At 43.8% G+C, this 27,807-nt stretch overlaps 2 protein-coding genes across 3 annotated transcripts in view; one reads left to right on the top strand and one right to left on the bottom strand.

The window, feature by feature from the left end:
• Positions 1-1,134, bottom strand: part of MAP3K21 (mitogen-activated protein kinase kinase kinase 21) — a 42,117-nt gene extending 40,983 nt beyond the window's left edge. For both annotated transcript variants that reach the window (XM_071549558.1, XM_071549559.1), the window contains exon 1: positions 298-1,134. In XM_071549558.1, coding sequence (XP_071405659.1) covers positions 298-1,042 — 745 coding nt within the window. In that variant the 5' untranslated portion in view covers positions 1,043-1,134. The remainder of the gene's footprint in view (positions 1-297) is intronic.
• A 5,467-nt stretch (positions 1,135-6,601) lies between these two features.
• The window catches only part of PCNX2 (pecanex 2), a 160,394-nt gene continuing 139,188 nt past the window's right edge, over positions 6,602-27,807 (top strand). Inside the window, exons 1-5 of the mRNA XM_071549557.1 lie at positions 6,602-6,815; positions 12,883-13,082; positions 15,467-15,581; positions 17,877-17,913; positions 18,792-20,078. Of these exons, the coding sequence (XP_071405658.1) occupies positions 6,663-6,815; positions 12,883-13,082; positions 15,467-15,581; positions 17,877-17,913; positions 18,792-20,078 (1,792 nt within the window). The 5' untranslated portion in view covers positions 6,602-6,662. The remainder of the gene's footprint in view (positions 6,816-12,882; positions 13,083-15,466; positions 15,582-17,876; positions 17,914-18,791; positions 20,079-27,807) is intronic.

Below are 27,807 nucleotides of genomic sequence, written 5' to 3'. Positions count from 1 at the left end.
CCATGAGTCCGTACCCAGCCTACAGCCGCAGCAAACTAACCTGCCGCTGGCCCAAGCTTCTGGCACAGGGTGCCCCAGTTACGACACCCATCTCCCGGTGAAACAGGGCTCCCGGACGGAGCCCGTCCAGGCCTGGCCGTCCGCCCCCGCGCCGCGGGCACGGCCAGCGCCGCTCAGCCGGGACCTCGCCGGGCCGGGCGGCCTGGGAGGACGCAGGGACGCCCCTCACTGTCGCCTCCAGCGCCGCGGCGCTCCGGCGGTCCCTCCTCACCTCCCCCCGCCCCGTCCGGGACTCACTGTTGCTCGACTTGAGGTCCCGGTGCAGGATGGGGACGATGGCCTCGTCGTGCAGGTAGAGCATGCCGCGGGCGATCTGCACCGCCCAGTTCACCAGGATGTGCGGGGGGATGCGGCGGCCCCCGCGGGCGGCTGCGGCGCCGGGGGCGGCGGCCAGGGCCCTGTTGAGGGATCCGCCGCGGGCGAACTCCATGACGAGGCAGAGGTTGGGCTCCCGCAGGCAGACCCCGTGTAGGGCGATGATGTTGGGGTGCCTCAGCATGGAGAAGAGCTTGGCCTCCTGCCGCACGCTCTCCGCCGTGGCCGTGATGTCCTCGTCGGGGTCCTGCCGCGCCGCCTTCACGGCCACCTCGCGGCCCCGCCAGGTGGCCCGGTACACCTTGCCGAAGCCGCCCACGCCGATGATCTCCTGCAACTCCAGGTGTTCGAAGTCGATCTCCGTCAGGCTCCCCGCGGGGTCGCCCCGCCCGGCGCCCCCCGCCGCCGCCGCTCCGCCGCGGGGCTGGCGGGTCACGTAGTTGGCCGGGAAGATGCCGAGACGGTGGCGGATCTTCCCCGCCCACCAGCCGTCGTCGCCAGACACGGCCGCGTCCTGCGACAGTACCTCCACCACGTCTCCCCGCCGCAGGCTCAGCTCGTCCTCGCCGCTCGCCTCGTAGTCGTACAGCGCCGTCCACAGCGGGCACGAACCCCCACCGCCACCACCGCCGGCGGCCCCCGCCGCCCCGGCGCCTGGCAGAGCCATAGCAGCGACCTCAGCCCCGACGGCCACCAGCAGCGTAGCCGACGCGGGGACGCCCGCCCAGCCGCATCCTCACCTGCCGCTGCCGCCGCCGCCAAGCGGGAGCCGCGGGAGGGGCGTGGAGGGCGGGGCGCGGGCAGGGGCAGGGGCAGGGGCGGGGCCCGGCGGGGCCGCCGCCGCGGGACGCTGGCGGGAGGGCGCAAGCGCGCGGGAAAGGCGGGGCGGGCAGCGCCGGTGCCCCGCGCTCGCCCCCGCTGATTGGCCACCCGCCGTCACGTGGCCCCGGGCGCGGAGGGCGCGGTTGGCACCGCGGTGCAGGGGCGGGAGGTGAGTGCGGGGCAGCCCGCGGGGGCTGCTTTGTCCTGCGGGGCTGCAGAACCCGCGGAGGGTTCGTGCTGCCGCCGGCAGCGTCCCCTTTCTCTCCCTGTGCGGTCGTGGGGCTTCACTGGTACAAAGCCCAAACAGTCGCTGAAGCAAAGGAGCTTCCTCAGTTCGTGTTTTTCCATCCACCTGCGCTGCTCGTGGGCTCTCATTGAATCATAAAATGGGTCAGGTTGGGAAAGGAAGCACAGTGGGTGCTCTGGTCCAACCTCACTGTTCAGACAGGGTCATTCGAGAGCGCATGGCACAGGATTGCATCTAGACGGTTCATGAATATCTCCAGTGAGGGAGACTACACAAGCTCTCTGGCCAGTCTATCCCAGTGCATAGTCACCCACCCAATAATTTCTTCCTCATACTCAGGTGGAACTTCCTGTGCATCAGTTTCTGCCTGTTGCCTCTTGTCCTATGCGTTGGCAGTACCAAGAGCCTGGCTCCATCCTCTTGACACCCTCTCTTTAGATACCTATAGACATTTATGAAGTCCCCTCAGTCATCTCTTCCAGAAGCTGAATAGGTCCCTCAGTCTGTCCTTGTGAGAGCGGTGTTCCAGGCTCTTAATCATCTTTGTTGCCCTCCACTGGACCTGCTTCAGCTCTGCCCCATCCATGCAAGGGCCAAAAGGGTCCTGACCATGCGTGATGCAACCACACAACCCTTTCATTAAGAGATTGCCTGAAAATAGCAAATGCGGTGTACAGGCTATTTCTGGGAAAAGATTCTGTCTTCAAGTGGAAAAATCCTATGACTTTCTAAACTACAGTTGTCGTTTCGTTGGAAGTTAGAGGGAAGTGTGTGGGCTGGGGACGCCCTCGCGTCTCGCCAGGGTGGTGGGAAACAGTGGTTAAAAACGGAAGTAGATGTGTTTTCATCCCAGGAACTGATCATTGTGCGCTGCAGGATCTGTGGTTATGGATGTGGCTGCTGCCAACAGACGCCCTGAGGTACACAGAAAAGGCTTGGGAAAGGTGTAAAACCACACTGCTGGGTAAAATAACCTGGTATGATAAAAGGCGCTCAACTTCCTGCACAAAAACATCCAGAGCATTGTACATCCCTAGATACACACAAAATTTGCAGCTGGATATCACAGGACTAAGGTTTCAACAGAAAGACAGTAATAAAAAAATTATGGTATTCAATAATCATAAATTTTTTTTTATCCTACAAACTGCGTTTACAGCTGTATACACAAGGCAAAAATACAATTATGCTGAAAGTGACTTATTGAACCATGTTAACCAAAAACAAAGAATGCAGAACCAGCATGTCTATCGAGTCTTCTCCCATTTCCTTTAATATTAGATTGCCTTGCAGCTATTCTGAGAGGTAATTACAAGCCTTCCCCTTATCTGCATATTTGCCTTATTATAAAAGCCATAAAGTATGTTGTAATATAAGCGCTCTGCCACACAAATTCCACCTTGTACTTTGTTATCTAAAAGAATCTGCAGGAACTAATTAAGTGGAATGTTTTGGGTCAGACAAGGTATTGGTTGCAGTACAGTGAAATGTTTAAATACTTATTTAGATCTATTACTCCCAAATTTGCTGTCTGAAGTACCACTCTTCACTAGCAACCTCTGCACTTGGGCTAGTCTTTGTTCAGTGTTCCTTCAGCACCCAGGGCTCTGGGATCTTGATATATAGTTGGTGTTCCTGTGAATTCTAATAATGTAAATATTGTGACCCCGAACAGCATAACGCGCCCTTAACTTTCCTGACGGCACCACCTAGTGGAGTTACTGGTGAGAAGAGCAGCGTACAGACTGCAAAGCTTTCGGTTCAATCCCCCACTGGCATCTCTCAAGAGAAAAGTGGTCTCATTTTTCATCTTTGGCACTCCTGCAACTGTGTAGCTACAGTACTTGTGCATCTGCGTTGTGTCCAGAACACATATCCTGAACTGGAAATTACAGGAATTCTTCATTACTGCAAGTACCATTATACAAAAAAATATTTGGTGTCAATGTTATCCAAAGATGAGGAAGAGCTGAAAGATTTGAGTGATGTGTGGGAAAGTGTCATGGTTTAACCCTAGCAAGCCACCAAACCCCACGCAGATGCAGTCTCACTCCTCCACTGGGGGCAAAGGTAGAAAACTTGTGAGTTGAGATAAAGACAGTTGAATGGAAAAATCAAAAGCCACACACACAAGCAAAGCAAAACAAGGAATTAATTCACTGCTTCCCATGGGCAGGCAGGTGTTCAGCCATCCCCAAGAGAGCAGGGCCCCATCATATGTAATGGTTGTATGTATGGCCAAACTTTGCGAACAAAGATTTGGGCAGGGCTCTCCCCACGTGGGTGTGCCCTTCCAGCCTGCGCAGTGGATTTTTTAGGTGAGGCACAGCGTGCGCAGAACTGGCCCCACCGTTTAAGTCCTAAGGTCCATCTGACACAGCCGAGTGAGCTTGGACAGTGACAGTGAAGTCCTCGGGACTGTCACAGCACCTGGTACTAACCAGGGCTGACCCTGCTGAGCATCCGAGATGTGACGGGATTGGATGGCAGGGAGGCATTGAACTGCCAGGGGACGGTCCCCACTGAGACTCGAACTCATGACCTTGTGTAATGGTTACTTGGGAAGATAAATGCCATAGCCCCAAACATGCCCCTTTTCTACTTTCCCCCACATTTTATATACTGAGCATGATGTCATATGGTATGGAATATCCCTTTGGCCAGTTCGGGTCACCTGTCCCGGCTATGCTCCCTCACAGTGTGTTTGTTTTTATCTTTATACCTCCTCACTGCCAGAGCATGACACAAAACGGTCCTCTATTTAGGACAAACACAACTTAGCAACAACCAAAACAAGAGTGTGTTATCAACAGAGTTCTCATAGTGAATCCAAAACATGGTAGGGTACTAGTTACTAGAAGAAAATTAACTCTATCGCAGCCAAAAGTAGGACAAGCCACCCTAACAATATATCAGTCGCAGTGAAGCCTGTATTACCTGGGCCATCCACAAAATAAGCTACAGGTGTCTCAAAAAACCTTTGTTTACTCATCTTTCTTTTTTGGAGCTGTGGATGTAAATGATCTTATTTGCCAGTATGATAATGCACTATTCCAGTATGCCTGTGGAAAATAACTACAGTAGATTCTGAAACCTAAGGTTTTTAATTATTACACATAAAAAATATTGTTCATAGCTGCATATTGGACTTGATTCAATCATTACATTTGTATTAACAGATTTTGTCACCTTTGCAAAAAAATTTGCAAACAATAAAAAAGAAAATTCACTCAACAGGGCAGACATTTGAGGAAGATGTGTATACAGGAGGCGTGGCCAGGACTGTGCCTCCTTCATACAGCTCAAGAAACTTTGCTGTTCACCCAGGTCACACCAAGCAAGTACTCAAGCCCCATGGCTGTAGATCCTCAGGCATCTAAGGGTGCCAGCACTGCTGAAGGAGAAAATGCCATTCCTCCCCTGCTCCCAACCTCACTGTTCACAGTGCTGCATCATCCCTTCTGTCAAGCCAACACAAGCATCCAGCATGGCCACATCACCTGCACTATCAGGAAGCAAGCTGAGGTTTGTGGTTCATTAGCACACAAATAATGGTTGCTCCATAGCATCTTTAGTCTCTTACCTTTGTCTAAAAATCCACAAAACACAGCAGAATGGTGTGTTTGGTCCATGAAACTGGAACCACAGTCAGGAGCAATGGAAGTAGAGTGAATTCAGTGATGTGCAAACTGCTTGGCAACCTCCATTACATACATGCATTTTTCACAAAATTGACTGTAATAAAGGTGTGGGAAAAGTGTGGAAAAGTCCCCAGAAGGGGCTGATGAGAGACGTACAGTTGAAGTTCATAGTTGTTTTCTGATGGTCAGGGGTAGGAGAGGAGGATTGCTGTGAATGATCAGCTCTGGCGTTCATAGCCCAGCTCACAACCCATCCTTCAGGAATTTGCCCTTAGGATACGTCTGTATCCTTATGCCTCGTCCTTCACTGATTTTTGGCCTTCCCTGCCAAGGTTTCCACTCAGCTCCATCATCTCTTCAGCTTTGCTTCCCCTACCCCTCCCTTAACTCTTCACTCCACTAATTTGAGTTCAGCTATGTGAAACTCTTGAATGAAGGCAGGCTGGGTTTTGCCCTAAACACACTCCTGAAAGAAACCAAATGGTTGGGGTTTTTTAATGGAATTTCCTCACATCCCGCCCAAGATACAGATCAAGTCAATGCAAAGAGGAAAGATATTGAGGTGCTAGAGCGGGTCTAGAGAAGAGCAATGAGGCTGGTGAAGGGACTGGAGCACAAGTCCTATGAGGAGAGGCTGAGGGAGCTGGGGTTGTTTAGCCTGGAGTAGAGGAGGCTCAGAGGTGACCTCAGCACTGTCTAGAACTACCTGAAGGGATGTTCTTGCCAGGTGGGGGCTGGTCTCTTCTCCCAGGCACTCAGCAATAGGACAAGGGGGCACGAGCTCAAGCTCTGCCAGGGGAAATTTAAGATGGTATCAGAAAAAAATTCTTTACAGAGAGAGTAATCAGACATTGGAATGGGCTGCCCAGAGAGGTGGTGTATTCACCATCCCTGGAGGTTTTTAAACTGAGATTGGACGTAGCACGGAGTGCCATGATCTAGTAAACGGACTGGAGCTGGACCAAGGGTTGGACTTGATGATTTCAGAGGTCTTTTCCAACCCAATCGATTCTATGATTCTATGAAAGAGGGTAACGCTAAAGCTGGGCAGAGCTCAGGAATCGGAAACTCGTGATGTGCCGGGCAGGATCAGTAAGTGGCGACGAGCTCCCGGCGGTGGGGGTGTGGCCGGCGAGGCGCAGCCCAGCTGGCGGCCGCGGGGGCTGCCCCTTAGCCGCGCTTTGCCTGCACCTGTGCACCGCGGTTTGCCGCCCTGGGAGGGACGGGACGCCGCGGGGACTGACACCCCGGTGCCAGGATTGTCCCCCGCGCCAAGGCTCGCCTCGTCCGCGCCGCGCGGCCTCCGTGGCTGCCGCCCGCTCCCGGCAGCGGGGCGCGCTCCCCCCGGCCCGGCCGCGGGGGCGAGCGGGGCGCTGTGCCCGGCGCTGTGCCCGGCGGGGGGCGGCCCGTGACGGCGCCCTCCCGGCGGCAGCGGCAGCGGCGGCGGCGGCGCCCGGGGTGGGGCGGGCGGGATGCTCGGCGTCGCGGGGCACCATGGGAGAATCCGCGGGCGCCCGGCATGGCGGCGGCGGCGGCGGGCGGCTGAGGGGCGGCGGTGGCGGCGGCGGGGGGCCGCCATGGTGTCGCCGGCAGCGCGGCTGGTGGGGCAGGGCGTGTGGGCGGCGCTGACCGGGGGCTGGTACCACGACCCGGAGCAGGGCGCCTTCACCAACAGCTGCCACCTCTATCTGTGGCTGTTCCTGCTGACGCTGCCCATGGCCCTGCACCTGGTGAGAGAGAGGGGCGCGGGGGGAGACGAGGGGGCGGTGGAGTGGAAGCTGCGGGGCTCGGCCCGCAGGCAGCAGCGGCGGACGGGGTGTAAGCAGACCCCGGGGGGGGACTTGGACATTAGGCATGTTGGGCTTTACCGGAGAATTTAGTGTCTAAAGGTTAACGAGGTGAGCCCGTAGCGGTCGGACCCTTAGCCCTGCCTAGGGAGTTGGGCAGGAGCACAGCGCCGGCCGCTACGAGTGCTGAATGACCGTGCGGGGGTTAGTTCATAGCATCCCTTTGAGAGACAGGTGGGTTTTCTTCCAAGTCTGCCCCACTCTTACCTACTGTGGAAGGGTAAATAAATGGAAAAATCCAAATACCGTGTAATTAATGCGCCTTGCTGAATGTCGCTGGTGCATCACATGGCTTTTCGTGACATGCACCTCCCTTTGTGCTGAAATTAAAACTTTGCAAATGCGTGATAACTAGAGTTTGTTTGCCAGACTTCAAAATTTATTTTCCTAAAAAGCTTGAGACTTTTGGTCTCCTTTTGTGTGTTTTCATACTGTGTGAGAACAGCTTAAAAGTATAGTTTGCTAGATCATGGCATCTATTCTTTGCTGTGTCCTTCAGTGATTATAGCTTAATGTTGCTTCTGTTGGAAACAGTTTCCATCCGTTTGGTTCTTAGAATTACTCAACTAAACTGTTAACTGAGTTCTGTGCAAGTTTTCTTTGATTTAATGAAATTTCTAAATAGGTCTCTTCACCCTATGTGTACGATGTTGGCTTGATTTCTAAAGACCATTTATGAATTCCTCTGCAATCCCAGTGGAAAGCAAATCTTGTATTTTTAAACATAAATTGGTATACTGTGTTTTGTGGCATGGGTTGCAGTGAATTCCTGTGAGGATGTCTCCTGGAGGTAATGAACCAAGATAACAATCTGCTTTGATAGGGTCTGTTTCCTATGCAAACCAGCAAGAGTCTTGCATTATAGGATTTGCTATGCAAGTCATTTGTGTGATTAAAAAGGAAAAAAAGTTGAAGGTTAACTTTTTTCCCAGTTTATGTAAGTATGTATCTGGAAGGATATGTATTTCCTTGTGGGAAACTTAAGAACTAATGGAAGAAGGCCTGCAGGGTTGCACAAATGAACACTGGACCGTAGGTCAGAGCTAAGGCAAAAACAGGGCATTATTTAAAGGGAAGGGGAGAAAATGTAACTTATCTGCTGAACTCTCTTGGACGTCATCTTTGCCTATCTAGATGGACTTACTTTTTCTGCAGAGTGACTGACTTTCTGATGAATCATCTGGTTAAATGCAGGACTTGTGTTCTTGAGCTAAGGTATTGCTATGGGAATTCTTTGTCCTTGATAAGTATAATGCATTTGTTATGATGGCTGCTTGAGAGTAATTATGTTCTTAAGTGTTTGCTTGTTTTTAAGTGGCTTGTTTTCAAGGCTTTGTAAACTTTATGCAAGACAGCTATTCTAGCCACTTAGAATCTTGAACTTGCTTTTTAACTAAGGGTTTTCCTTGGAGGGGGGGGGTGTTTATAATATTAAGTAATGTTTGGGGTAATATTTGTGTTACATACTTGACAGCAATAATTTTGGATTCAGCTAAAATAGTTATTGATGTTTCTTGGGCAAAGTCAAAACAGACCAGGGTACTTCTTTTTAAATTTTTCTTTTGCTTGGGATAATCTTACACTTCTGTCAACATCAGGAAGTCTCTCTGAAACAGTTTGATTTAAATCAAATGGCAAAACTCATCCATCTGTTTTTACATTTTTCACCCTGGCTCAGCAGCAGCATGCTGACAGTAGCATCCAGAAGCTTAAAGTATCAAGTTGTTTCTGTTGTGGGGATCCAGGATTTCTTTTTCTGGCTTTGTCAGCATAGTTTACTTTGGTACTAAGGATTCCTTTTTTAGCTTCTCTGCCTGTGAAAATACAGATCTGTATTTTCATCTCTTTTCTTTCTCATTTATCCTTTTTTTTTGCTAAAAATGTGCATTAGATATTATTCGAAGCATCATTGCTGTTAAAATCAACTTTCAAAATTATAATGAAATCTCTGCTAACCCTGCTGCATCAACTCTCATAATAGATTAAGAGCTAAGGTTATCTTATTCCACCAAACAGTCCAGCGTTGCTAGGTATTTGCACATGAAAATAGTGATAATTATTAGTACTCAGACACTAGACTGAATTCAGACCCAGGAGGACACCAGTGACACAGAGATGGAACTTTGGGAAATGCTTGTACTGTAGCTTATTTTACAAGCCCCAAGAGAATGTGCATTCATGTTTGTGTGAGTCCCCAAAATGACATACTGAGTGTTTCTCTTGACTTTTGTTGGACAGCAAACCCTTGAACTTAGAGGGTTGTTACTTCTTATGCATTGGAGCTTCAAATCATGCTGTGATAGGAGGAGTACAACATGGCAGTATAAGGGTGTGGGCACATAAATTACTCAGTGGCAAACTGTAATAAAACTTGCAGCGTGTCAGCTGCTTCCAGTCCCCCGTGGCCACATCTTACCCCACTCTATCTCTCTGTAAAAGTTATCTGTATGTATATTTATATCTCCACAGCAGAGAAGTAGGCTACACTGTACATAGTGTATTTGTTGTGTGATAGGATGCACACTTGGAACTGAATGTACGCCCCTGGAATATTATTTGCTACCTGCTTTCCCATGTTTTATACTGCATGGCAGTTGGACATCTCTCAGTACTGATTCACCTTAATTAACATATAAATATTTATCTTTGGGTCCAGTGTTATATCTCCCACTCATACCTCTGCAAGCCTGATGGTAGGGGCTCACTGCATATTTGTTTGGTAGTTCCCTCATTTGTGTTCTGTAGCACAGCAAGGCAGTGAGGCCCAGGTGCAGCACCGCCTTGCTTTAGATGCCTGAGGGCTCAAACGTTGGGTGGCATATGTCTGGGTCTAATCGACTTAATTATTCAGCCCAATTTACAAGGTGTGGTATTTAGTTCAAAGGTTGCACACCTTGATATTAGAAAGTATATGCCTCAGCCACCTCTACCTTTGTGCTACTCAAATAACATTAGTAGTCACATGAGGGAAAATGTGGCTGTTCCTCTGGGACCAAGCTCTGGGCAGGCAGAAGACCTTGTGCCTGTGAAGGTGCTCTGTACGTGGTTAGGTCAACTCTGGTGCATTCACAGTAGTAAGTTGGGCCACACTTGGAACACACCAGCCTGCATTTCTGTCTGTGACCCCATGCTATTCTGGTGCAGGGTACAACAACAGAAGCTACTGGAAAACAAAAAGTACATTATGGTGCAGTTTTTAATTGGGCAACAGCAAAGAAAACGAGGGCTACAGCTTCCACAGAAACCTGTGGGAAGTCATGAAGCCTGCTTTCTAATCAATTTCTATTTGAGGATATTTTTTTCCAGCTTCTAATAAGATGTCATCTCAGTTGAAGCTTTTTCTGTCACTGGGTTGGCATCAAAAGGTCAGAGAGCTGTGTGGGTTCCTCTCATTAATGGAGGAGGTATCTTGTTGTGACCTTGTCCCAGTGGGGTGTATTCTCTCAAAGTTTGTTGAATAACTTTTTAATTCTTTGCCTACTTTCAGCTGAGAGCATGAAGAGAGGTGATGAACACATAGACACATGGTGTGATTATAAAACCTCATTTCCATAGTAAACCAAGTTAATTATAATTATAGTGCATGAAAAGTGACTCTATCATCTAATTCCTCAGTGGTCTGTAACTTAGTTCCTCTTTAGCAGAAGTCAATTTGATATGTTTACCTGTTTGTACCTGGAAATACTAACTGCAGGCATTCACAAAATTGCGGGCTTTCCATTGTCAGCTTCATCTTTCTCCCAGTTCCTCACGTGGGCAGGGAGCAACTGCTGGCTTGTACTGTTCAGCTTGCCCCGAGATTTGGAATATTAAGGGTGCACTGGCCTTGCTATGCATCAACAGACTTGGTATTATGAGCATGAATGGGGTGTATGCGGGTAAAGCATTGTGTATCTCAGGCTGATGGGCAGGGAGACCACAGGCAGGCTCAGGGCACAGCTCCGGTAGGTCTGGTCACAAGGAAGGGATGAGGACATGCAGAACTCAGCATTTGCTAAAACTGGCCCTCTTTTCCACTTAGAAATCTAGGAGCTTCCTTTGAGTCTGTCCTGGAGCATGCTCTATGCACGCAAAGACTGCACTACTGGGAGTCTATTTTTATTGTGTCCTCTTGACATTATTCATATAATATTTATTAAGCTTTATGAATTTCACCTATAAAGCACTTCTTTTCTAGTGGATCATTCTGAGCTGTTATTTAATAACGAGTAGTCGATCTGTGCCTTTTAGTATATAGTTGAAGAGATACCTTGGAAGGTGAACAAATCTCTCTTAAACAAGTTATTACAGATAATTGTCTACCATTATTTGTGAAACCAAGCAATTTCTAACTCATTTTGCAAATACATTAGTCATAAACCGCAAATTCTTCAACTCATCCACCAAACCTTGTACCCTGAGAACATGACCTTGCAAGTGGATCCTCTTTTCTGGCCTGGATTCACTAATTGACTGAAGGGTATGCTAAATGTCTGTATATACATATTACCATGAAGCACTCCTAAGAGACTAAGCCTCAACTTGTAGAGAGTTGTGTCTGTTATATTTGGGATCATTGGTAATACCTACATCCTAAATAGCTTATCCACTTTTGTGCAATAGATTCTTTGTATCTGAATCAGAATTGTCATAAAAAATATTTGCCTGAAAATTTCCACATGTACGTCTTGAGGGTATGAAGTTTCACTAAGCCAGAAGCAGCATCAGAATAGCAACCCGCTTGCTTATAGCAACACAGAAATTATTCAACGCATTAATTTCGGCATCAAGAGAAATGTGGTGACTTGTTTTAAAGATGAAGTGTTCCTTGTTCCCTTCCTTTTACCTGTGTGGGCAGTGTGATTTATTTCTGAATCTGAAAAAATGATAGAGATTTAGTCCCAAAGTAAAGACCATTCCTAAAAATTAACCTCAGAAGGCTTTTAGCAGATCCTGAGTATTGAAAATCTTACATTTTGGTTTTTGTTTGTTTATTGGTTTGGGTTTTTGTTGTTGTTGTGCAGGGTTATAGTAAAGCTCTGTTTAAAAAAAAACTTGAGAAGAGATTGAACTCATTGTGAGATTGCAGTTGTCTGATGACAACACTTAAGGGTGTTCCATGACTGTAATGACTGACTTTGGTGCTTCAATTATAACTGCGAGTGTCCATTGCTATGGTTTGCCATTTACCGTAAGGAAGCATTTATAGATAAAAATGCTGTTAGTACGTCCTATCTCTGAAAGAACTTTACAGTCTATGGTTGAACTGTAATTAATTTTAATGACTAAGGACTGTGGTGCTCAGATCAGCAAACAGACCACAAACAGCTGCAAATTAACAATTATGTACTTCAGAAAAAGAATTCAAAGTGGTTGTGTCGGTTTAACCCCAGCTGGCAACTAAGCAGGACACAGCCAATCGCTCACTTCTCCAGCCTAAGCCAGGGCAGACTGCCTCTCCAAATTCATTTTATTCATTTGTTTTGATGAGTCCTGACTAATTACTTGAAATTCTTCAGGCATTGAGATACTTGGGAACATGTGAGGTGTTAGAAAAAGGACATCAAACTACAGCATTTTACTGTTGAGTCATAACTAAAATACAGGGAAAGATGACAGTATTTTTCTAAAGGTGTTTCCTGTTACTAAATAACTAGTGTTTCATTTTGTGTCTCAATTTTTATAAGTTCATAGTTTAGGGAAGGCTGCAGCTACATTAACATGGGAATGCAGTATTTAAAAAGTTTTACAAAGTTTGTCAGTTGTGAGATTTTACTGATTTCTGATAATAAATAATAACCACAACTAATCAAAAAAATAATAGAGCTTGCGAAATGGTTTGAAATTTGAAGAAACTCTTAGACCTTTTTTGTGAGCAGAACTCAATCTATATAGTGTATTTAAAAATTTTAGCAGCATCTTCTCCAAGCAAACTATGTTATCATTATGTCTTTATAATTTCTTTCTGTAGGCTTTTCCAGCAAATGCAGTTACAGTTTTTGTGTACTGCAGCTTGGTGACAGTGTTCTTCACGGTAATAAAGGTGATCAGCTACCGTTTGCACCTTATGTTTGATAAAGGTGAAGTAGTTCAACAAAAGCTCTCAAGACAAAATGGAAGGCAATGTAAAGAAGTTCAAAAAGGAGAAGCAGTTCAGTCCTCAAATTGTAGGTAAGCTTTTCACTGCATTGCTGACACATTCTGTAAAATGGATGAGTTTGCACTATGGTCCTGCATAGCAGAAGTGACTGTTGACTGCATGGAAACGCCTTACAGTTGTGTGAGGAATGGCACTTTTAAAAACCTGCTTGGTGCTTTTATATTTGGTGGCTGAAGCATGTTCATGGTGAAGCATGCAGAGCTGCACCTGATGCAGAGGTGAAGCGGCAGCTGGGCACCACAAAGGCATGAGAAGAGATGTACTAGAGGTGCCAAAAGATCCTGGAGAAAACCTCGGAAAAGTTTTCTGGGAAAGCCTCAAATGCTTGCTCTTTCCTCTTCCTGCTGTGCTTATGCACTGTGAAGAGGCGAGAAAGTGGCTCACACCTGTTGGTAAAGAAAATAATATCACAGCCTGAGCTCATGTTGCCTTTGTGTGCTTGTGCTGACTTATCTATCTGATTGCACCTAGATGTGTTAATGGCTTTTCCCTCTCACGTTTTATTGTGACTACTTGTGGTCCTGTTCTTGAGGAAAGCTAGTAGCACTTTTATTTCTCAGGTTCTTTTGGTAGGTATTTGTAGCTTCTCTGCTGAGGAGCCAAGTACTATTTGTCTTTTCTACAATCAGTCAGGCTGCTTCTGGGTTGTGATGGTATTAAAGGTAAAAATAGTATTGGGCTGAAGACTAGTACTGGCATTTTCCAGATTTGTGTTTAGGTAGAATGTTCCACTGTACACTCTCTGGAATGAATGGAGACCTCTCCTGCTGATTTTTCAAGCCTGAGTCATAGAAACAAATGAAGCTGTTAAGTGGCTTCCAGTGATCCCAAATGTTATAACAGATGTAAAAAATGCTGAAATAGGGTACATCCAATAGTGACAGCAGCAAAGAGATGTCCAAACAAAGCTTAAACTGAGCAGCTTTGTTAAAACTACCAGTCAAGGTTTAACAGAGAGCTCTGTATAAAAGAACTTACGTAGGGTATTTTTTTGGTGCATTTGCAGTTGCCCCAGCTAGCTCTGTGCCAGCTAAGTAGTATCAGGATTGTTTATGTACCTTTGTGCTAGTACTCTTTGGTGTCTCTACACATGCACATCTGTGTTACACTCCTGGCAGTGATGTTGCTGCGAGTGTCAACATCTGACTGCATTGAAACTCTTCTGAGAAATGCTTCTTATGTGTGCCACTAGTGATGCAAGATTTTGATTTTAGATGGGGCTATGCCTTTCAGTGCCTATTTTTACTGAGAAGTAGAGGTAGAATCACTTAAAACTTGCATGTTAAATGAAATGACTATTCCTCCTAGGTTGATTTGTGAATGCACAACAATCTATTATTTAGTACTTGATCAGAAAATAACTTACTATGACTTTGACTAGATGGGCGATAGAGTTTTTTTTAAGCAGGCCCAGGGAGCTGGCAGGATGATTAAATAAGTTTTTGAAACCAGTTTACCATGACAAAGAAAATTGTGGAAAGATGATTGAAATCCCCAGATAAATAATTTTGTTGCTGATATACAGATATAGGGTTCTAAAAATGGTTTTGGTGGAAAAAACCCCAACCTCATGAACAAAGTGAAAAACCCAATACCACACTTTTTGACATTTCACTATAGTAGTTTTTTGCTTGTTTTCTCTCTCTTTTTTTTTTTAACTGAATTTTTGTTGTGTTATACCGAGGAAAAAGAATATTTGTAAGTTCTCATTAGTAAACCTTGTCCAAAAATACTTGCTTATGTCCGTGGAAAAGCTAGTAGAAAATATGCGTAGAAAGAGTTAGTGGGTAGTTTAATGCATGCACAAAGAAAGTGATCAACAAATTGCCTTGTAACATTGGAGATTAGTAATGGATCTATGTTTTCTTTGCCTAAACCAGAGCAAGCACTTTATTGTGTGGTCTAATGATTATATTAATTCTTTTATGGGAGGCTTGCAAGTAAATAGGCAGTTAGATAATCATTATGTACAGAAGGACCTAAAAAGCAAAAGTTGTGAGAAGAGTAACATTTGATTGGTATGTAAGAAGCCCCAAACAGTCTCTTTGTGCCAATAAAAGTGTGCGTGTCAGGCAGGCTAAATGGCATAGGGAGTTTGAGATGTCATTGTATTTCTTAGCTCTACTTCTGAGAACACCAGAATCATTTTACGTTGAGGGATTTTTATTAATTTCTTTTTATCAAGTTGCCTTGGTAAGGAAGAGCATGCAGGAAGGGGTTGCAGTATTTTTACAGCCCTGTGCTTTTATAATTGGAGGGGAAAGAAGTGCTGTCATTTCATTGTGCTGTGCTACTTATTCCTATTCTGTTACAATTCCTCAGCTACTTCCCAAAACACACTGTGATCCACCAGTGTAAGAAGCATTGCTTGATTTTTGATATGATTCCTTTTCAGCAATAACACGGGAGACAATGTCATCATTGAGACCAGCCAAAATGACTCTACCCAAACAATTCATGACAGTTCGAGGGTTCAGGCTCTGCACTCGCAGAGCTCACCTGGAGAAATGGTTAGTATGTGGTTTTCTGTAATAGTGTCTCCACTCCGTGCAGTGCATTAGGCTTACCACACAGAGTTTTGTATTGCCAGGTCCTCATCACTTGAATCGTAGATCTGCCCCAAGGCATAAGGGTTGTTCTGTGGATCTACTAGGCATACAACTGCTGTCAGTCAGCCTTGTCCTAAAGGTTTGGGTTTGCAGAGATGAAAGTGATGTGTATAATTCTGCCCTTCTTAGGAGGACTCTCTCTGCTCTAGAGATAGTAAATGGCCTTTGTAAATCTTGCCAAAGGCACCTAGTTTTTGTGACTGCTGTGAGAAAAGGGAGAGGTTAATGCAATAAGAGCAGCCTCTCGTTGCCTTTGAAGGGATCTGCTCCTGGAGCATTAATTTGCTTTTGTGTAACTAGACTTACGCTTATAAAATGAACTGAACACTTCTCTGGAGTAATTAAACAAAGCATAAAAAACATTGAAATCTAGGAGATATCTACAGAAGTTTAAAAGTATATGTGTGTGCATTCCATGCCACTGGCTATGCTTTCTAAATCAGTAGTGTATGAAGTGATGAAGGGGATGTATGTAAATGTTATTGAATAAAACAATAGAAAAACCTCATGAGATGGAAGAGTTAAGTATTTGAAAAATTAAGAAACAGAATAATGCTGTCTGTTTAATCTTAAGATACTCCCTATGTATACTGTGATAAAATGTTTAATTATGTGATCCCATGCTATTTTTTTCTACAGGACTCCTGCCTCAGTCAGTGCAGAGGATGGTTAGTGATCTCTGAATAAGTGGCTACTTGATACTTCATTCTGTCTTCATATTCTTCCACCCACCCCCTCTTATTCCTATTTACTACCAATTACTCAAATCTTGGTCCGAAATCAGAACTATTTCCTCATTTCCTGAAGTGTTTTTACCCTTTTGTAGCATCTGTATGATTCACAGACATTAATAGTTGTTTTTGTTTTTTTTTTAATGAGGTAAAATATTTTTTCATCTTGTTTCTGTCCTAGTCTCCGGTATTCTGGTATTTGTCCATTCTGCAAACCTATTTCTTCTTGGGATTTCATCCTAGTCTCCCATTTTCAAACATGTAGGTTGGGTCTTGTCAAATGAAGTCTCCTATTCTTACTAACAGGATACCATCATGAAATTTTAGAAAATAATAATTAATTCCTCCTGGTTTTGCTGCCTGTCACAAGAGTGCCACATTAATTTTTCCAATGGCTTTAATTTCTCATTATGCACTAGGCAGTTGAATTTAGACTCCTGAAGAATTCCTCTGAAGTACCGCATTTAGTTTTGAACTCCCCAGTTAGTTCCCATGGACATTGATGAGAAACCAGCAGAGTCCACCAAGGTGCTTGAGGAATGACTTACATGGTGTATGAGGACAAGCAGATGAGATGTTTTAGCCTTTATAAGGCTAAGACCTTTTGTAAGTCTAGAGGAAGAGCTTATCGCTGTCCTTAGCTTTCTAATGGTAAGATACACAGAGGATTGAGCACACTCTTCTCAGAGGTGCCTGGTGACAGGATACGAAACAGTGGCTGCAACTTGCAGTCATGGAAAGCTACAATTAGATCGGTTAGATTTTGGGTGTGCTTGTTTTGCTTGTTAGATTTTTTTTTTCTGCCTACCAAGAGAGTGGTCAAATACTGGAAGACGTTTTCCAGAGAAGTTGTGAAATCTCTGTCTTTGGAGATTTTCAAGGCTATGTTGGAGATGGCCCTGAGCAACCTGCTCAAACTGTACCTGCTTTCAGTGTGTGTGTATGGCACAGGGGATTTAGACTAAATGACCTCAAAAGCTTCTTTGGAATCTAAGTGATTCTATAATGATTTAATGTTCCTGTCTTCTAGTTTTCACTTGAGAAATTGTTACCAAGGACTAGACACCAAACTTTTCATTATAGTGCTTTGGAAACACGTAGCTGGAAAAGTGGAAGAAATGAACACATTGTGTTCCTTAATGATTAAAAAATATGTATCTGGATTAGATACTACAAAATGCTTTTCTGGAAAGAAAAACAGATATTTCTTTTCCTTCCCCTTCCCAAACATCACACACAATTGCAATGATGCAATTTAGAGCATGACTGTTCTATAACCATCTCCCTCACCCACCCCTTGCATTTTGTGAAAGGTACATGTTCAAATTTCAGTGATGTTAAGCAACTTACCAATGCTGTAATTAACCTTTCATTAGATGGCTGTTGCACTGATAGTTGGTTTTTTCCCCAGCAGAATATAATAAATGCCCATGCTAATCTTGTATGTTTCTTTTTATTTTTTCAGGATCTGCCAACACGGGAAACTATTGAAGATCTTAGAGGTATCTTAAAGGCTTCGTATATCCCTTTAATCCATTGTTCAGTCATTGCTTCACACAAAAAAGTGTCAAAATGGTACAGAGGACCCCATGGCAGGTTCTGTTGTGTCTCATCTTAGGAGAAAAAGAGCTCAAGAGAACAAAATCTCAAGGGAATTCTAACAGACTAAGCTTTCTCAGCTGTCAGCCAAGCTGTCTGGGGTGCAACTTTTTGATAAGCATGCAAGCATCTCGCCCCATTTTGATAAAGGGAGATAAACGAGCCTTGCTGCCACATTCTTGGGTAGCTCTGTGCTTCTATAAAGCATTAAACTAGGAAGCTAACACTTGGATGGCATCTTAGAGCCCTTAAACATCTTCTGACTGTAGTCTTCTGTTGTGATTGTTGAGCTTTAGCTCTGTAGCATGTACTCCAGCAGATCTTGCTTTGCCTACAGCTCCTGTGCCTGAGATATCTTAATATTTTAGTTAATGTTCTTTTTGTTAGGCTTATCACCATATCCTATATGAGTGTTCAGCAATTGCAGAAAGAGATGCAGCAAGCCTGCAGCACTCGCTTATTCTTTCTTTCATCTCTTCCTAACCAGGAATAATTCTGTAAAACATTTTGGTTTTGATACTAGCTGCTTCTTGAGCTATTTTGATTATTTAAATTAAATAGACATGCTGCTGCCGTTGTCCTGACCTGGAGGGGTCCCAGCTTGCTTTTATAGTATTTCACACGCAGCTAACAAAAAAGCTCCTTATTTATGAACTGTTTTAATCAGCTACATCTGTGCTTTCTTTGCTCTGGATCAGAGTTTTCTAGCTAAAGAACATACTTTAATCAGGCATAGTGCTCATATTTGTGAAACCTAACTTCCATATTATTTTTTTCTTAGGTGTTATGGTATTAGAAGACCAGGCTGCACCACCAGTTTCATCTACCTCACCCTGTATCAAAGAAGATATATTACCTGTTTATACAACCTCTGCTTCAGGTGCCATCACATCAGCAATAGTGACAAAACCAGCTGCTATGGAAACCCTTTCTGGTAATGGAATAAATGAAAAAGGAGTGAACGAGCAACCATGTGGACAGCATGGATCCCAAGATATTCTTGTGGAGAGAGATGTAGCTAAAAACTTCTCCAATATTTCTTCATCACAAGGTGATATTTTAAGGACTGGAGTTTCTTCAGAGCCATGGGACAGCGAAAATTCAGTTATTTCAGACCATTTGAGTAACCCTAAAAGCTACAAAAGAGAGCAATTGCCAGATGGACCACCACAGACAGGCTTTACCAGTAACTGCCCACTGTGCAATGCCATTGCAACCAAAGATCATGAGCATGTGGAAAGTTCTTGCAATGCTGGTAATACCCATGATGACCTTGATTGCTCGGACAGTGAGACTGCTGTTGCAGTTGTGGACAACTCACTGCCTGGAGACCAGCTATGTGAGCCCATTAAAATTGTCATTACAATGAGTACTACACCAAACACCACCCTCAGCGATCTACCAGGCTCTGTCCACTTAAGTGCTCTGGAAACTGAGGGAACAAGCTCAGCCCTTGACTCTGGTGTAGTTAGAGCGAGTTGGCAAAGTCAGCAAACTAATGAACAGCTCAGAATCCCCGTTATCACTGTTGACCTGTCTGATGATGGTAAAGGTAAGGCTGGCCCAGAAGTTAGTGAAAGTGAAAGAACTCCAGAAATGTTAAGGGCAGAGCTGTCATCTAACCAATGCTCTGGCTATGAATCGGGTGATGCAGTAAAGGACCACAGCAACCCAGCAAATACACCTTTAGAAACTAACACTTGTTCAGATCCAAATCGGGAAAATGCTTCGGAAAATGTCCAGACTGTAGATTTAACTTCTAAGGAAGACCTGCATAGCCTAGACCCACAGTCCTGCAGAACTGCTCATGAAAAGAGGCACATGCGGGTGTTGAGTGTAGACAGTGGGACGGATGTGCTTTTAAGTAAGAATTTCATGGAGGTATCTGACAAAGAAAAGACTTTACCAACTTCTAAATCAGATCTGGAAGCCAAAGAAGGACAGATGCCCAATGAATCTAACTTTCTAGAATTTGTCTCCCTCTTGGAATCCATTAATACCTCAAAGATGAAGCCATCTAATCCATCCAGTGTCAAAACGGAGACGACAAAGGAAAACGGGCTTGGAGGTATTATGCACGGCTTACAATTCTTCTAGAATAAAGTTGTTGTGACTAGTGAGATTATTCATAGCAGCTTAATTGGACATCTGCAGTAGGGAAAATTCCCAGAGAAAGACTGGTTTTGCTAATAGAGCCAGGGTAGGGCTGGACTTGATGGGACAAAGTGATTTAGTGAAAGTGTGATCATGTCAGCTGCAGTTCTTTCATATTTTTATTTTATTAAAGATTTTCCTTTGGGAAACCTAATGATAACCTTAGTAGGTGTCCAGTATGTATCTAGAATTCTGTATAAGAATGGTGTGTCTGAATTATTGGAATACTGAAAGTATATTGCAAAAATGTGTATAGGTGTAACATTACACCTGCCCTTGCCCATCTTATCAGGTGCACATTGAAGAGCTGTCTGTGTGTGCCTCTTGAGTATGTAGAAAGCTGGGATTGTCACTGATGATGGTTCAGCTTTTAGCTAACACATATGTACATGTGTGCATGTATTCCTAAACTTCCTGCATGGTTGTGAGTTGGCTTATGACTAAAAAAAGAAAGGAAAATTGTGTATTTGTTCTCCATAGGGAAGAGTTTTGGTTTTCAGTTACTTAAAACTAAAATAATTGGGGTTTAAGGAGGAAAATTTGGTAGCTGTTTTCAATGAAAACCAATGGTATTTTAATGAAAAATAATATATTCCCATGCAAGTTGCTGATTAATCAAAAGGGCTTTACTTTAAACATAAAAAATCTCCATCAGCTAATTAAAAGCCCTACATATACTACCATTTATAACTCTTGTATAGAAATACTTGGTTTTAATCAGTATTCTCATTGCTGTCACTGAACTCTGTGATCTTTTTCTGTTAGGAAGGACTATTTTTTGTAGTGTGTTTAACAGCTCTCTAGGCAAAATTAGTAGAGCCTTTTGAAGAGGATGCGAGATACAGCGCAGTGAAGGCACGTGCAATCTTAGGGTACTTCCCAAGGGATCAGCACGATCAGTGTAGAAGATATGGGCCAAAGTGAAATAAGACAAACATGTATCTTCCCTTTCTCCAAAATGTTTGGTTTACCTTGGAAACTGTGGTCTATTTTAAGACAGTCTAGTTTGCATGGGAGGTAAGAAATTTAATGGCACCTGGAAGAACAACTTGTCACTCCAACTTTACCTCCCCCTCAGCTCATTCCTGCAGGAACCTTCCATTACATGAAAAATGCACAGCTGACTTATAAGTTCATCAGCCTTTTAAAAAACTAATGTGAACTCTGTACTTTCATCTTACTGAAAAAATAAGTAGATGTATCTTCTCAGTGTGTCATTTTCTTTTAGATTTCATTTACCTTTCCCTCTGCCTTTCCTAAAGTCCTATCCAATGCGTTAGTCCCTCATCTTACTCCATCTTTCTCTTGTATTTTTCTTCCACTTTATATTTCTCATTCTGTGCCTTTTTATTTCTGTTCATCCTTTCTCAGTTTAGCCACTCCCCTCCTGTGCATTCTCCTTATTTGCCTTCTTCTTCATATTGGTTCTCTTTCATCTTTCCCTTTATTCTTCCTAGCAATCCACACTTACTTTTTTCAGCTTTTCCACTCTGTTCAGCCTGTCTAAAGCCATTGCCTCCCCACAGCTTGCATTCAGTTCTCCTGTGCTCAGCCTCCTCTCCATGCCTCAGTCAAATTTTGCTCCTCCTAGACCTGCTGCCTCTCTTCTGGTCTATCTTACCCATCTCTCCTGCCTTCTCAGACTGTTTCTTCTTCAGAGTAGTTTATCTCCTGCTCTATTGAGTTTATCAGCCTGCCTAGCTGGCTCCAGTCTATGCTCCATGGTTGCCCAACATATATGCTGAGCACGCCCTGCTTCTCATCAGAGCCTGCTGAGCCCGGAGAGCCTGCTGGGTCCTCAGGGTGCAGGGTCACCTGTCTGTGCAGCAGCCTGCAGCAGTGTGAGTGGTGTAGCAAGTAGATTGAGGATTTTTTCTTGTTCTTCCATCATAAAAAAGGATCATTTACACAATAATTTTACTTCTCTGTGATGTGACTTAGCTATAAAATGGTAAAAATTTCAGAGATAAGTTTTGGAAAAAAAAGTGTGCAGCTAATCTGGAAAGGGTTTTCAGACCTTATGCACTGGCAAGGTTGCTGCATAAAAGAAAGCAATGAGTGATCAAAATAAGTCAGATTCCATAGTGACCATAAAACCCAACCCCACACCTCAAACTTTATCAATATATGTGTAGTTATTGTGCTTTACATCTGGCAGACAAGATTCTTCTTGTTGGAATAGGAGATCCTGAGGAAACAGAAGGATTTTGCTCTTCCCTTAAACCGAGCTCTTACTTAGTGACTTGAACTGAATTTCACAGAATCATAGAATGGTTTGGGCTGGAAGAGACCTTAAGGATTATCTAGTTCCAAACCCCTGCCATGGGCAGGGACACCTTGCACTAAGCCAGGATGCTCAAAGCCCTGTTTAACCTGGCCTTGAACACTTCCAATGCCTCACCACCCTCACAGTAAATCATTTATTCCTACCATGTAATCTAAATCTTCCTACCTTCCTATCTTTTAAGTTATACTCTTGTGAGGTGGTGAAGCTGAGCTGCATACATGTATAATTAAGCATCCCTGCGTGTTTCTGGTGTGGGCCCTGCAAGTGTCATCCTGGAGCCAGGAACAGGACTGGGAAGGGGGTGCTCTGGAGAAGCAGAGATGGTGGCTGTGGCTCCCGCACCTTGGCCTGGTGCTGTGGGGAAAAAGCAGATTCAATCTGAACTCCTTGAGCTCGGGAGAGGTAGTTCAAAGGCAGTTATTTTTAAGAGCAAGTAGGCTTTGTTTTCTAGCCTAGTCAGAACGTGCTGTTTGCTAAAATAAATTACTGTCATTACTGGCAGCTTCCCCACAGCAAGACTGAATTTTAGGAATGAGAAAGCCTTTAATTTGTTTACAACTTGGCAATTGCAAATATGCTTTAGCAAAATAGCATCTTGGAACGAATCTGAATAAACATTATTCCCACATTAAAGTGGTTGTTCAGAACAAAAAAGTGTGTGTGAATACAGAACAAGTTGAGCTATGCACGAGTTGTTTTGAGGGAGAATGTTAGTTCTGTTAGTTTTTTTGTTCTTTTAACCTTGCAACCTGTCTAATTGGCAAAAGCTAAAAATAGATACCTGGTTGAAATGAGCATGAAATGCACCCCACAAAGGTGATTATTAGGCAGTGTGAGAAACCTGGCAAATTCCTGAAAAGCTGGTTAACTCAGAGCTGTGTGTAAGAAATTTGATATTTTGCATAATTTGGAGAAAGTTGGGGGCAGAACAGTCTTGCAAGTGAGTGACTGTCATGGATGGGTCTTCGTTGTGGGTGGTCCCTCACAGAACTTGTGAGTTCTGTGGAAACAGAAGTTACCATCCTGACCATGTAAGCCTTCACCATAGGTAGCTTGGTAAAATGTAGTACAAGAAAATTAAAACCTTGCTGTATACTGCTAAGGGTGCCAGATTTTAAAAAAAGCTCTAAGAGCTGTTCTGTAGTCACTCCACATCTTCTAGATTCTGAGAAAGTAGCACTGATACTGTTGTTAAAAATGACTTTCAGACCACTGTCCTTTCAGTTTTATATCCAACTTGTACCACCCACGGAATGAAAGTGTGTTGAAAGGCAACTGCAAATTTTCTTCAGGCTTTGAGAAGCATGAGGACTGGGTTTATGGGCTGTTCTGGGTCCCTCTGATGAGTCTTGAGCTAAGTGAGAGTAGTTGTGCATCAGACTTACGCAGGGCAAAACCTCCTGTATGTCCCCTCTGACACAGCTGGCTTGTAATCTAGGACAGCAGTATTATCAGTTGGGGAGCAAAGCCCGCCATGGGAGTGGCGGGACTGGTGCGGAAGAAACTAAACCAGGACTGCATGGCCTGAATTTAGATGTTTTGCAGGCTCTTTTTAGAAAAGGTACTCATCATTCTGGGCAGAGCACAAACCACAACCTCGAGTGAGCTGTTCTGGATCGCAAGCAATTACCCTTCTCCTATAAAAAACTAAAACATACTCCTGTGGATATTTTTAGACTCCTTTTTTTTCCCCCTCCACTTTGCATGTGAGAAGGAGGGCTATCACCTGCCATGTAGTCATGGGGAAGAGGGATCTTGTGGATTGAGTCACCGGTCCAGGCGACAGGGAGGTGGCAACAGGGCAGTTTGCTGTCAGGTGGGTAGCACCTGTGACAGAGCAGCTGTGTGTCATCCCTGACTCCTGTGGTGGACATGGCTTTTGATGCCCCACTTGGGATGTGGAGGAAATGGTGTGCAGAACTCAGTTCTCTAAATCTGATACTCGATGTGCAAGACTTGATGGGTTGAAACTTTAAAATTTCAGTCTTTTAAGCTGAAGAGGCAATAGTATGTTTGATGTCAAGTCTGACACCTACAGAGAAACTGGGGTTATTTCAGAGGTCTGTATTCTGATGATAATGATTAGACTATGTATTCCCAGCTCTGCTGCTGACCTAGGAGATAGTTTTCAGCAAGTCACTTCCTGTAACAGGTCCAATGACTATTGCTAGTTTTTCCTGTTGCTTCAGGATTAATGTGGTAATCAATCCTGATTAATGTATGTGCTGCTTTAGTGCTCATGCTGAAGTTCTGTAGCAATTTTCGGACTGTGTGATGTTCCCTGGGCACTCCTGTTATTTGGTGGCTGACAGCTTTAATGTCAGTTTTTTTCTTTTAATGTATTTGTGGCATAATAAGTGAATTTAGTTTGAGAATAAAGTGCTTAAGATAGCTGTTTCTGCTAAAAGAGTTGGTGAAGAAAGGGTTGGGAATGTTGTTAGGACATTCTGCAGATGTATGAATGGGGCAGTTCAAAACTTGTAGAACTTTTGTTTCATGCTGGTACTAACAAAAGCATAGAGCAATTTGAAATCAATTATCTCTGTGACCAAACAGACAAAAAATATATTTTAAAGTGAAACTTGCTATTTGGGAGCATAATATGATGGAATAAAGTAGATTCTGTAGTAAAGCAATTAATGAACATAAGAGGCTTAATTAGCTCAGTTCTGCTTGACCAGATTTCAAACCAGATGGCGTCTGAAATTATGACAGCAGTGGCATTTTAATCTGCAGGAGTGAGTTGTGGAGATAGGGATAGGGACATGCAAGTAAAAGGTGAGGAAGAAGGTTTGAAAGGCTGGGAAGGGACCACAAAATAGTAAATGTGTTTTGGAGGAAAGTTACAGAGCAATAAAACTTCATTCTGATTACCTAGTAATAAGGCAGCTTTAAAGTTGAGATACACTGTGTCATATAATGGTTGGGGTTGGAAGGGTCCTTAATAAAAATCATCTGGTTCTAAACCCCTGCCAGGGGCAGAAACATCTTCCACTACAGCAGGTTACTCAGAGCCCCATCCATCCTTGCCTTGAACACTTTCAGGGATGAGGCATCCATAGCTTCTCTGAGCAACCTATTCCAGTGCCTCACCACCTTCATAGTAAAGAGTTTCTTCTGAATAGCCAATCTAAACCTGCCCTCTTTCAGTTTAAAGCCCTTCCTCATTGTTCTATCATTACATACCCCTGTAGAAAGTCCCTCTTGTTATTTCTTGTAGTCCCTCTTTAGGCACTGAAAGGCTGTAATTAGGTCTTCCTGTAGCCTTCTCCAGGCTGAAATCTTAGCCAACTCTCAGCCATCTTTCATCTCTCTGATCATCTTTGTGGCCCTCTTCTGGACTCACTGTATTTACATATGTCCAAAAGCTGTTCCATTTCAGCTGTAAAACTGTTTTCAGCCTCTTCCTAGTGTCAGCCAAAGGTTTGTCTATAAAGATGATTTGGTATGCCTAAAATGTGTTCTATAAATGAAAAAGCTACTTGACAAAGGAAGTTTTGGTAGTGTAACTGCATATAACTTAGGAGCTCATTTGTTAGCGCAGAGATGCTATACTTTTAAGTAATGTTGCAGTGCTGTTAAAAGTCTTTAGTGCAGACAAAAATGTTCACAGGAAGTAGCTTATACCCATGTGGGACATATAAAAAATGTTGATCTTGATAAATATTTTACCAGAACAATTTAAGGGTATGTCTTGTGCTCAACTAAAATATGAAAATGGTGTACAGACTGAAACTTGGCTGTGTGTGCAGGACTCTTCTGAATCACCCTGCCCCAAGACTGATTTAGCCATGAGTCCTGATAGTTACACCTCACATGGCTGAGTCATGTGGCATATAATTTCCAGATAAATTATGCAGTTGTTGCAGAGCCTGGGTCTGAGCTTGGAACTTCTATAAGGCCAGCTGTGTGTACACTGGAGATATGTGGAGCAGTGGATCAGGGTAAATGGCTCTAGTAGGAGACCACAGGGAAGGTGCAAATACACTGTCATGTTGTGCTTTATGTTCTGCTCTTGCTCTTGGAAGAGGTTTTTCCTGAGACTTGAGCTTTGCCAGTACAATTTCCGTGCAAGGAGTGTTTGGTGACGTAGAACTCATTATGTACCGTGACAGGACACTCCTAGTCTAGACATCCCTATCTCCATTTACATACTGAAGTTGTAAGTCATGCAGAAGAAGATGAATAATAATCATGAAAACCAGTGACAAACCCGTCATGGCCCAATTTTCCAGTGCTGGAAGTACTCACCATACTGTTTTGGCATATAAAGCCTGTAAGGAGCATTATGTTTGGGTTTTTATTATTATGGCTCTTTACCACAGCAAGAAAAAGAAGTCTGCAAGACTTGTGGCTTGGAATGGAAAAGAGAGAGGCATTTTCTAAACCAACTATATAATCAAATTTAAAAAATCTTTTTAATTGTTCCAGCCCTAGACCTAGTTTGAGGCAATCCGGGACCAATTAGATTATTAAAACCACAGTTTCTGATCTTTATCAATTATTCTTACAGCTTGAACAGCGCAGGCCTTTAGGAAGGTGATTTTGATTAGGTGTCTGTGGTTCCATCACCTCCCACAGCTATAGTTACATCATTAAGGAGATTCTTCAGTAATTGCACCATTTCTGCTTAAATCAGAGTTTAAGTCTTTAATTAGAAAAGGAAAAAAAATGTTGTCTGTTCCCCTAACTGCCTTTTTTTTCCCCTGAAATAGAGGAAAGTAGATCTGGAAGACCTATTGACCTATCCATACACAACAGATAAAAATATTTCCCTAAATCAAACTTGAACTCGTTTAATTTTATTTATTGCACAGAGAGTCAGGGTCCTTGGTTTTCAAGGGCTACAGAAAGAGAGCAGGAGACTTGGAAGATTTGTGATGTAGTGAGATCGTTTTTTCCCCTCCTTGTGGAAACTGAAGGAACACCACTGTTCCAAGCAAGAAGTACATGGTGTCTTTATCTCTGCTGCCCTCTTGCTGCTGGCACCTGGGTTGGTGTCTGGGGCCCCACTGAGGCTCTTTAGGTTGGATCCCTCTTCTTGTGCTTCACATTAAGGGCTGAGACCTGCTGGGACAAGATGTGGTGGTACAATTAAAGTTGTTCTTATGCTTTTGGATACTGCTGCCTACTTCCCCCACCAAAAAAAAAAAAAAAAGAGTGAAGTGTCTGCAGTGAAAAGTGATTATGTACAAGTGTCTGAGGCTTAGGGCATTAGATGGGTGTTTCCAGCAGATTGAAACTGGTGTAGAAATGTCTTAACTCCTGAAGGTAGGAAGTAATGTTTTAGTAGATCAGCTGATATAGTTGGAGGAAAACAAGACAAATGATCTGGAAGGTCTGCATATACAAAGGA

Source organism: Pithys albifrons, chromosome 2 (assembly GCF_047495875.1).
Source record: "Pithys albifrons albifrons isolate INPA30051 chromosome 2, PitAlb_v1, whole genome shotgun sequence".
Classification (NCBI taxonomy): domain Eukaryota; kingdom Metazoa; phylum Chordata; class Aves; order Passeriformes; family Thamnophilidae; genus Pithys; species Pithys albifrons.
Note: the sequence above shows the minus strand (reverse complement) of the source record. Positions and strands in the feature narration are given on the sequence as shown.